At 35.6% G+C, this 12100-nt stretch overlaps 1 protein-coding gene across 1 annotated transcript in view; it reads right to left on the reverse strand.

The window, feature by feature from the left end:
* Positions 1–7380, reverse strand: part of NXPH3 (neurexophilin 3) — a 65047-nt gene extending 57667 nt beyond the window's left edge. The window contains exon 1 of the mRNA XM_053694527.1: positions 7299–7380. Within this exon, the coding sequence (XP_053550502.1) occupies positions 7299–7352 (54 nt within the window). The 5' untranslated portion in view covers positions 7353–7380. The remainder of the gene's footprint in view (positions 1–7298) is intronic.
* Between the last annotated feature and the right edge of the window lie 4720 nt (positions 7381–12100).

Consider the following 12100-nt stretch of genomic DNA (forward strand, 5'->3'; position numbering starts at 1 on the left):
TACCAAATTCAGCAGCTAAGTGTACTTGATAAACCCTGGACAGCACTCTTATAGACTTATTACTGAGCACCACAAATGTTTTCAAATGAAACATTTGTTATGTACACAGGAAAAAAACCAATCCTATTACCCCCTGTCATATTTGATGACAATGTCACAAAATAGATAAAAACACAGTAGCTCTGTTTATTCCAAGAAAATTGTTTGTGACAAGAGGTCACAATTTAAGGTTGGAGGAAACTAGATTTAATCTATTGCAACTGAAATGTTTTTTTCACTGTAAGAGCAATAAAATTGTGGAACTCATTACCAAAGGAGGTAGTGAATGCTAATACCCTAGTTGCATTTAAAAATTGTTTGGATACATTTCTGTCTAGAAACAAAAATCATGGATATAATTGCTTGTATTAAATGGGTCATCTTTTAGTGGGATTATTTAAGTTTAACTGGAGCTTTTTGTAAGTATTTTATATTTGTATAGGTTGAACTCGATGGACTTCGGTCTTTTTTCAACCTCATCTACAATGTTACTATGTTATACCCTGCAAATTTAATGTAAGGGACATAATAGTTGAAAAAATACCTTCTATAATTAATTAGAATATGTAATTTTAAGACTAGCAACTGTTTACTACCATGGTCATTTAAAGGGATAGAAAGGTCAAAAATGAAATGTGCATATGTGCATTTCAATATGAAATAGAAACATTTTTGCAAAATAATTTCATTATCAAAAATTGCTTCTAGTAAAAGTTATTACAATTTTTCTGCAGCATATGCACATATCCTATGCCCATTAACCAGTATTCAACCACCACACCTTTCAGAGAGTTATTGGTGGCTTGTATGACACAAAATATGTCTTCAGAAGCAATAAACACCACTGCCCACTCTCTGAGATGGCAAGGGGTTTGAATACTGGTGCACAGGCCCTCACAGGATATGTGTGTATGCTGAAGAAAAACTGTAATAACGTTTACTAAAAGCATTTTTGGTAATAGAAGTATAATGTAAAAATGATTATATTCCAAATTGTAATGCACCCATGCACATTTCATTTTTGACCTTTCTATCCCTTTAGAGTTTAAAAAAAAAAAAAAAAAAAAGTTATTTTAAACTACAAAAAAGTTAGTGAAATCCATAACTCAACAAGCACACAGTCACTTTATCCCTTAAAGAGACATACACACATACCTCTATGGTTTTGAAGCACAATAGGTTAATTACACACACACATGTCACAGATTAACGGCACTACATACTATTCAAGGAAACAAACAACATACAGACCCATTAACCTGTTATGTAATGGCTAAAATAATAAAATCATCATTTTGTTTGTCCTTAATGAAATACCAAGATTACCCCTTCAAGCCGGTACTAAAGTGTTAACGTCGGAACTAAGTTTCGATGTAAACACTTGCAGTAAAAATAAAATCACGCGATTGCCGATGCGATCATGTGATTTAAAGGCCGGGATAAGTTCATTGGGGACTGCCTACTTTGCTAGCCCAGCCCCAACCCCCCATCCAATTCGTGATTTTGTAAAAGAAGGAGGCTGCAGGACACCTTATAAGGTAGGACGTTCCATGCCATCCTTTGGCGTTAAAGCCCAGCACTGTTAGGATGGTATGGAACGCTGTGTAGGGGTTAATGATGCAGATAACTATTGTTTTGTTCTGTTTTTTGTTTATTTGTTATGTTACTTTTAAATTGTGCAAAAAACTGCAAAAATGTAACACTTCTGCTCTCTATTACATAAGGTAAACTGAAGTGCAAAGTACAGTTGTCAAACAGCCAGTAACATCACTGATCTGTGAAAGTGCCCTCTCACAGGATGCAGCAATACTTGTGCTACAAAATGGGGTGCCCAGTATACAATGCAGAGCTTTACCAACTGGATTCTGTAATGAGTTTAAATAGGAGAACAGCTTTAAAGAGATCTGCAGTTACAGAAGGGAAAACAATACCATGGTGAATAGTAACCATGCTACTGTAGTTGTACCCAGCAGTTTAATGTCCCTTTAAATGATCCTGTATATTAGAACATTTCATTATTGCTTTTATGCCCCTTTATGTTTGCACTACATACTAGAGCTTCTCTAAGGGGAGTAGAAAATGCACAAATTTTAGGGGTAAATTACAGGAAAAAGTTATTAAAAATATATCATTAATGTGATTTACATTGTTTTTTTACTATGGTTAATAAAATAATTATGGTTAAATGTTTTTTTTTTTTTAAGCTTCACTGTCTATATACAACAAATCAATGCTAAAAACATAAAAAAACAAATAATTGACAATATAATAACTGCAATGATACGCAAATACAAATAACTAAATGTTGGTAAACAACAACCGTGATATAGTAACACAATAAAACCCAAAAACATAACATTAAAACCAACAAGAAAAAGAATATACAGAGAGCGTATTTACACACATTAACACTATAGCAAACATGTTCTGTATAGAACACACACTAATTGGTTTACAAATGCTGGCATACAACCTAAATCAATACTGATACACAATGTATGCACACACATGCTGATAATGAGGGTATAACACAAATCAAATCTAACTAACAAATTGAAAAAAAAGAATATGTGGTGAAGGATGACACAATAACACAAAGCATTGGAAGGGAGAATCTGTGAAACACAAAACACAAAATTGCACATAGGTAAAGCATATAGAGTGGCAAGCCATGAATACACAGCAGCTCTCTACGTGAGAGGGGAGCATCTGCTAAATGAGAACAGGAATCCACAGAGACCTAAAGCGAGCTACAGCTACACAACAACACAATTATGTTCTGCTCTTACCCTCTATTACTTAGACCCCCTGTGCAACCTGAGCCAGTCCTGACAATGTGCTTTTAAGAAGATACCCTACATTAGAGACTCAGAATTCACTAAGCCTGGCCTGACATTTAGCTACATATAGCAGAGATTAACCAAGCCCTGTTTAAGCCTGTACAATGTACAGAAAAGAGTTCCCCCTAAATTAGACAGAAATTAATCCGTCCGTCTGTCTGTCCTGATAACTGACAGCCAGTTAGTTATGCTATATTATATAAACAAGTGCTGTCTGAACCGACCCTGATAATATGGAATATGGTTGTCAATCTGTACTATGTAGCACTGTTAGAGCCTGATTTTGTATAAAAAAAAAGTTATGTTACAAAAACAGAGACTGTTGAATATTCTACTTTCAGTAGGTTATCACCATTTCACTTGATATTCATCCTGTCCTAATAATGTGCAATTGCATAAAAACACAGAGTTTGTCCTGATATTATGCAGCACTGTCTGAGCCAGCATGGATATTCTAGAGTCACTTGCATTAGACACCCAGCATTTTCTATGCCTGCTCTGGTAATCTACAGTCAAAATGGCATTATATATTAGACACCCACCATTGTTTATGCCTGTCCTGATAATATACAGCCAAAATGTCATCATATATTAGACACACAGTACTGTCTATACCTGTCCTGATACTCTACAGCCAAAATGTCATCATATATTAGACACACAGTAGTGTTTATACCTGTCCTGATAATCTACAGCAAACATGTCATCATATATTAGACACACAGTAGTGTCTATACCTGTCCTGATAATCTACAGTCAAAATGTCATCATATTATAGACATACAGTACAGTATATAGCTTGTCCTAATAATCTTCCGGACAAATGTCATCATATATTAGACACTCACGATTTTCTATGCCTGTCCTGATAATATACAGTCAAAATGTCATCATATAAGACATACAGTACAGTATATAGTTTGTCCTGATAATCTGCAGTCAAAATGTCATTGTATATTAGACACACAGTACTGTATATACCTGTCCTGATAATCTACAGCCAATATGTCATCATATATTAGATACACAGTACTGTCTTAAACTGTTCTGATAAAATACAGTTAGTATGTCATCATATATTAGACAAACATCAGTCTATACCTGTCCTGAGAAAATACAGTTAGTATGTCATTATATATTAGACAAACATTAGTCTATACCTGTCCTGATAAAATACAGTTAGTATGTCATCATATATAAGACAAACATCAGTCTATACCTGTCCTGATAAAATACAGTAAGTATGTCATTATATATAAGACAAACATCAGTCTATACCTGTCCTGATAAAATACAGTTAGTATGTCATCAAATATTAAACACACAGTACTGTCTATGCATGTCCTGATAAAATGTCTATACCTGTTCTGATAAAATGCAGTTAGTATGTCACCATATATAAGACAGACATCAGTCTATACCTGTCCTGATAAAATACAGTTAGTATCATTTCACCATATATTAGACAAACATCGGTCTATACCTGTCCTGATAAAATACAGTTAGTATGTCATCATATATTAGACAAACATCGGTCTATACCTGTCCTGATAAAATACAGTTAGTATGTCACCATATATAAGACACACATCGGTCTATTCCTGTCATGATAAAATACAGTTAATATGTCATCATTTATTAGACAAACAGTATATACCTGTCCTGATAAAATACAGTTACTATGTCATCATATATTAGACAAACATCAGTATATACCTGTCCTGATAAAATACAGTTAGTATATCACCATATATTAGACAAACATCAGTATATACCTGTCCTGATAAAATACAGTTAGTATGTCATCATATATTAGACAAACATCAGTATATACCTGTCCTGATAAAATACAGTTAGTATGTCATCATATATTAGACAAACATCAGTATATACCTGTCCTGATAAAATACAGTTAGTATGTCATCATATATTAGACAAACATCAGTATATACCTGTCCTGATAAAATACAGTTAGTATATCACCATATATTAGACAAACATCAGTATATACCTGTGCTGATAAAATACAGTTAGTATGTCATCATATATAAGACAAACATCAGTCTATACCTGTCCTGATAAAATATAGTTAGTATGTCACCATATATTAGACAAACATCAGTATATACCTGTCCTGATAAAATACAGTTAGTATATCACCATATATTAGACAAACATCAGTATATACCTGTCCTGATAAAATACAGTTAGTATATCACCATATATTAGACAAACATCAGTATATACCTGTCCTGATAAAATACAGTTAGTATATCACCATATATTAGACAAACATCAGTATATACCTGTCCTGATAAAATACAGTTAGTATATCACCATATATTAGACAAACATCAGTATATACCTGTGCTGATAAAATACAGTTAGTATGTCATCATATATAAGACAAACATCAGTCTATACCTGTCCTGATAAAATATAGTTAGTATGTCATCATATATAAGACAAACATCAGTCTATACCTGTCCTGATAAAATATAGTTAGTATGTCACCATATATTAGACAAATATCACTGTCTATGACACCCAGCACTATCTCACCAAGTCCTGACAATCGTCTTTTAATAGGTAAGTGTACATCAGTCAGGCACCCATTGCTGTCTTAGTCAGTCATGGTAACTTTCACTGTACACTAACTAGCAACCCAGTTTCTGAGCATATCTTATAAATGTGCAGCTGGGGATCACCCCAGTTTAGATACATAATAAGGACTGCCTAATTATCTGATAATATATATCCAGGGGCTACCCAACAATAGAAGTCTAGCCCTATATGAGGCACAGTATGATCATCTGAAATTAGATATGAAATAAGCATTGTCTGGGTCTCATCTGAAATGTTTTATTTGGATGATTACAATTTATTACATAATAGTCTAACCAGTTTGGGCATGTCTTGATAATGCCCTGTTGCAAGGTCACCCAGCCATAACCAAGCTTTGCTTGATACTGTGCAGCTAAGGGGTCACCCTACATCTGACACCCAGCATTGTCTGAACATGATTGATAACTGACAATCACAAGGTTACTTTACATATGAGAAAAGCACCCTTCTCTGTTCAAACCTGACCTGATCATATGAGACCAGTAGGTTATCCTACTTCACACAGACATCAGTCACTTTATGTGCTTGTCCTGATAATATGCGGTCAGGATGGCATCCTTTGTTGGATGCAAACCCAACACTGTGTGAGCCTGTACTGGTAACCTGCAGGCAGCAACTCACTGTTCATTAGATGCCAGCACGGTGCACCTTCTAATCAATTAAATGTGTCACTGTCATTAGATTTATTTGCTCCCCAGTGAGACTGACCCTTTAACCCATTAAACATGTCAATAGCCTAGAACCACTAAGAATTCAAATACCTCTCTCCTGTACAAAAAAAAAAATCTAATTCCAATGGTAGGATATGTGGTTCATTCAACAATAAATGATAAGGTAGCTCTTTAAACCTTAGTGCTTTAGGTCTACTGTGGCTATTGAAATTTTTCTTATATTGTTTCAACCCCTAGCACAAGACATAAGACTTTCTAGATAGTATTTGCAGATGTTTATACAATCTTTACTACTATGGCTTGAGAATAAACACACACACACACACACACACACATTATATATATATAATTGCATGTCATTTCCAAAATCCCTTAAAAAATTCCCTGTATTTCCCAGCTAAATCTTAATAAAGCAACAGGTTGAAAAGATGGAATAATGCATAGAATTTCTATGTAATATTGCAATGATCTCTGCATCTAAAATTATCATCAATTATCCATATTTACACTTATCTTTCTGTCTATGTATCTATATATCAAATGTATATTATCAATTGATAGAAATAATGAAAACAGACCAACATACATATTGCTTACATACTGTGTGTGATTGTGAACAGCAGCATATTTTATTTTATATTTTAGAATATATTTAATTCAGGAGAACACTAAGCAGTTATCCATATAACTTGCATTCTATATTGCATATACAAATATAACACAGGCAGAGGCAGCAGGTGTGTGTGCCTGGGGTTGGCAGTTAGAAAGGGAGAGATATAGAAGGGAAGAGTGAAACAGAGAGAGAGAGGTATAAATAAAAGACAGAGAGGAAGATTACTATATAGAGGGAATTTATCAAATACATTGAGAGGGTATGAAGGTTTACAAGAGGGAGAAAGGGGGGTGGGGTGGAAGAACAGGTAGACAAAAACAGACAGGGGGAGAGTCAGGGGGTAGCAGGTAGACACAGAATTGAATAGACCGACAGACACTGAGACAGATAAGGAGAGGGGGGGTACACAGATAGATGTGGCAAGTCACAGTTGTAGTAAGTAGAGACACTGGTAAAGCAATAGGGCTGATACACACAGACAGACACACACAGTGAGGTATCAGCACTCACCAGATAGATGCTCCCCTGGACCAGGAATATGAAGCAGCACTGTGTGAGCTGCATGATGCTTATTAGCTGAGGCCAGCACAGACTGACACTCACCTGCCGTCACCATCCATGTGTACCAAGCATGTACACAAACCCCTGTATACAGCTCCTTTATCACAGCCCCTTCCCACTGCTCCCTGGTCACAGCTCTGCAAGCTCACTATATACAGCTCTGAGTACACAGACACAGTATTACTGTTCGCTGTCTCCCTCTGTGGTATTTTATTACTCTTCCCTGGTCTCTCTGCTCTCCTTATACCCATATACCAGCTCCCTAGAACTACTCCTATAGTTTTCAATAACTCTCTTCCTCCCTTATTTCCTCTGTTCCTCTCTACTTCATCTCATTCCTCTCTCTCTCCCCCCTCTCTTTAGAACTTACCATTCCCCTCTCTCCCTCCAGCTTTCTAATAAGCTCCTCTATTTCTCAGTCCCACTATCTCCCTCTCAAACTTCCCCCTCCCTTCTTCTCTCACTATCTTTTCTCTGCTATTTCTCCTTTTACTCTCATCCCTTTACTCGTCCTTTCACCTGCTCTCCTCTCTCCCTCTCTCTCTCTCACACACACCTTTCTCTTCTCTCATTGGTTCACCTACTCTCTCGTTCCCTCTCTTTCTCCCACCCTCCTCTCTTGCACCGTCTCGCTCCCTTTCGCTAGGTCTATCACCCCCTCCTCTCAGTACCTCCCTCTTCTCCTCCTTGAGCCTTTATTTCTCTCTCTCTGACCTTCCCTCCCTCTGTCTTTCTCTCCTCCCCTCAGGCTCTCTCCCTCTGTCTGTCTCACTCACATTTTCCTTACGTATTCTCTGTATTCCTCCATATATACCTGTCCTTCCTGTACCTCTTCCCTTGTTTATTCTGACCATCCCTATATGTTGTACCCTCACTTGCTTCAGCCTTACTCCCTTTAATATTTGCACAACCTGCTTTTCTTTCACTTACTCATCAGTGTCTCTGCCCACCCATCTATGCCCCTCACTTGTACACATATTTTCCTATCATTTGCACAATCTTCTCACTCTGTGTCATATTTGTTTTTGTTTATATCTACCCCTCCTCTCTCTGCCCACATTTATTAATTTATGTAACTAGTTATTTATCCCCCCCCCCCTCTCTCTCTCTCCCTCTCCCTCTCTCTCTCCCTCTCCCTCTCGTCTCCCCTCTCCCTACCTTTTCATCTTCCTCCACCTCCTGTAACTCACTGCTGCTCTGGGTCAATACACCAAGTTACATACAAGGCTTTTCCAATTAAATTGATGTTTAGACAGACGTCTTCATTCGGCGTCTCCTGCTGTCAGGGAACAGATCACATCACTCTTAGCTGCAAAACTTGTGCATCCTCTCTTGGTTTAGGGAGTCAAAAACAAGGAGGTTTAAGGGAATGAGATGAAGTGATGTAAATAGTTTTATAGGAAGGGGATCCATAAGGCAGTATGAGGAATTAGAGGGAAGGAATATATATTGTAATTACAGGGCATATATAATCCAATATATACAATTATGCAGAGCAGTTATAGATCAATAGGGTAAGTTACAGGAAATGTTTTATATATGAGTCCCCAGGAGGACCTGTATGTACTTGTATATGGCATAGTATGAATGTATATATGGAGAGGGGTAGATATAGAATAATACAGAAAATGAAGAAGGGGTTTAGTAGGAGAGCGTTTTATGGATCTAGTACAGGGGTTTTAAGGAGTGATAGGATGCATTACAGTGAGGTTATTGCATTATGGTGAGGTTATATGTATCAGTAGGGGGGAGTTATGGAGGTCAAATGGATACAAGTAATAAGGGATATTTAAAGTAATATAAAAGTTATATGTATATGGTAAATGAAAAGGATAAGATCAGTGAATACAATTGTAAAGGATAATACTTTATTAAAACAATGTATAAATTTGTATTCACATTTTAAAAATGGTTACAATGTTAACGTTATCAAGAAGAGAAAAAAATGTATTTTTGTATAACTTATTCTAACTTAAATTGTCCACAGAAAACACTCTGTGCCACGACATCACTGGTTTCAAATCCCAAGGGGACAAAATGCTTTGTTTCCTAAACTTGCATCAGGGCTCTATACACAGGAGGCGTGGGGACATCATACACATGCAGTGACTGGGGTGACACAAACATATTCTCCACTGGGGCTAAAGCACTGGAGAGGAGACACATAAAGCTTTCATTCTTTAACCCTTTCACCCTCAAGCAGTTACTTATAAATGAATGTAAACTGCAGTCCCATCTATTTCATACCGAAAGGAAGTTTAAAAATGGATTTGGCTGAACTGAAAACCAAAACATGGAACCGTAAAAAGGAAAGCTTGGGCTTGTGATGAATCATTTAGCATTTACAGCCTGAATATGTCATAATTATCAGCCATCAGCAAATATTTGGGAGGTGCTAACTAAGTTGAAGTGTTTAATAACTGTTTTAGACCTTGAGTAAAGGCTGAGCTGTATCACATTTTATCTTAAACTACTTTTATTCAAAAGTCACTCTCTAGTTTGGACAGTGCAATTCATTGTATATATTAAAATATTACTAAACACAGATCTAGTATTAAATAGCACGTTCATTTACCATACACACTAACTATGCCACAGCCAGGGACACAGGGCCTATTTCAACTTAAAAGTATCTACTTCTTTAAAGCATTTTATTTTTACACAGATATTCTTTGCTGTTTTACATCAGAAATGGGTTACACTGGTGGTAAAAATTTGGGCTAAACACAGCACACAAAAAAGTAGCATACACATGTAGTTTTGTCTTTAACCTAATTGCAGTGGTCACTATTCATTAACTACTACCTTTTATTATTATTATTATTATTATTATTATTATTATTATTATTATTGTATTATGAATTATTATGAATAATAATAATTATTATTATATAATTATCTAACAAACATTTTATAATTAAATAAGAACGGTCACTATTGCGTTAATTTAAATTCAACCAAAATATAATGTACAGATTATTTTAAAAAGATATCCATGTAACATTCTTTCTCTATTATTTTTGTTAACTTCTACCTATTCCTTTCATTTTTAAAGTAGCCAAATACCCACCAAACCAGTCAGTAGCACACAGTCCATGCCCAGGAGTTCCCAGGCCACGCCCAGGCGCACTCAATCCCACAGATTTCATGACGACGTTCCTAGCCTCCTTAAAAAAACACACAATTTTGGAGACACGAATTTGGTCTAGAGTGCAAACTGAGGATTGCGCGGTTAGCCAAAGAGAACCTGTGTTTAGAAACCTGTGATAAAATTACATATTTATAGGGCTAATAATAATGCTTCAAATAAACTCACTTTTGCAGTATCATAATTTTAACTTACTTTTGTTTTTTATTAATCCAAAATGGTTTATCGCTCAAATCAATATAAAACTGTGATTCCCAGGAGGTCTGATTTCCAGTTAAAGAATTAATTATGCTAATTATTCTAGCATGTGACCTAGTTTTGATTATGCTTATTTTTTAAGTGAGAAGAATCTTCTAAAAATGCTAATACTTTTCTGTACATTAGTTTGTGGAATGTTCTTTATAAATGTTTTTAATGTCTTACAGAAACGTAGTGAGGCATCATTTTTTTCCTATTAATGATGATGACCCAAACCTCTGTCCCTTGTGTAAGATGCATTTTAGCATTTATGTTTAATTATATTCCATGAGCTAAAACGGCTCAAAATTGCATTCTTTTTTTTAAGCATTGAACATTATACTATTAGGATAATGATTACTCTCATCTTTCTTTTATCATGTAAGGGTAAGAAAAAATATATTTTAGATTATAATGAATTAAGCATGAAAGCTATGACTAATGAAAAACGATATTGTCAAATTTACAATAGAAAAGTGACTGATTTTTAGTTAATTGACCTTTAAGTTAACAAACCAAATATGTAATCACATATAGAATAAAGAGTTAGCACCACCTAGTGTCTGTCATTAAACATACATGCTCATACTTTGCATACAAAAAAATAATACTGTATAATTATGGTGAGAAACAGAATGCGAAAAGTCCCTAAATTTAAAATATACATAAAACAGATACTGTACAAAACTCATCATCTGCTTTCAGTTTAGAATTCAAAATATAGACTGAATTAACTTCATTGGCAGGTAGGTAATTCAAGTAAACACACAGTCCTACATTTTTCTTTTCTGATTCAGACACAGCATACCATTTTTTTAAGTATCTAACATTGCCAGTTCAGTTCCAGACCAACGCAATAAAGTGCACATAGCAATAAAGTGAGTCATACCAATCTTTTGGTTTCCAAGTGCATATAAAAGTTATATTTACTCTATACTGTAGTCTATTTAGTGTGCAATAGTATAATGTCTAAAAAAAACAATGTACATACCTTAATTAAAAAATACTTTATTGCTAAAAACTTGTAATCATCATCTGAGCGCTCAGTGAGTCACAATCCTTTTGCTGGTGGCACCTATTACAGTCAGTCCAGCACCAAAATACCAGACAATTCCTCTCTGAACAAGGAACACAGCAACCCCAGATGATCGTTTCGGCCTTCATTGGGCCTCGTCAGTGAGGTGTAGCCATATTCCTCTAAGCACACTGAGCAAGGAGTCCACGTCTGGTTTCCCCTTTTTCCCATAGGGAGACTAAATACACACAGATAGAAGCACACTCACAGGAATGAACAACTGGCTCAATACTATTGTTAGCCTGTTCTATGGTGATTTACCACCTGGGTGCAGCTTCTTTTAGCTCAGTA

Source organism: Bombina bombina, chromosome 1 (genome assembly GCF_027579735.1).
Source record: "Bombina bombina isolate aBomBom1 chromosome 1, aBomBom1.pri, whole genome shotgun sequence".
Classification (NCBI taxonomy): Eukaryota; Metazoa; Chordata; class Amphibia; order Anura; family Bombinatoridae; genus Bombina; species Bombina bombina.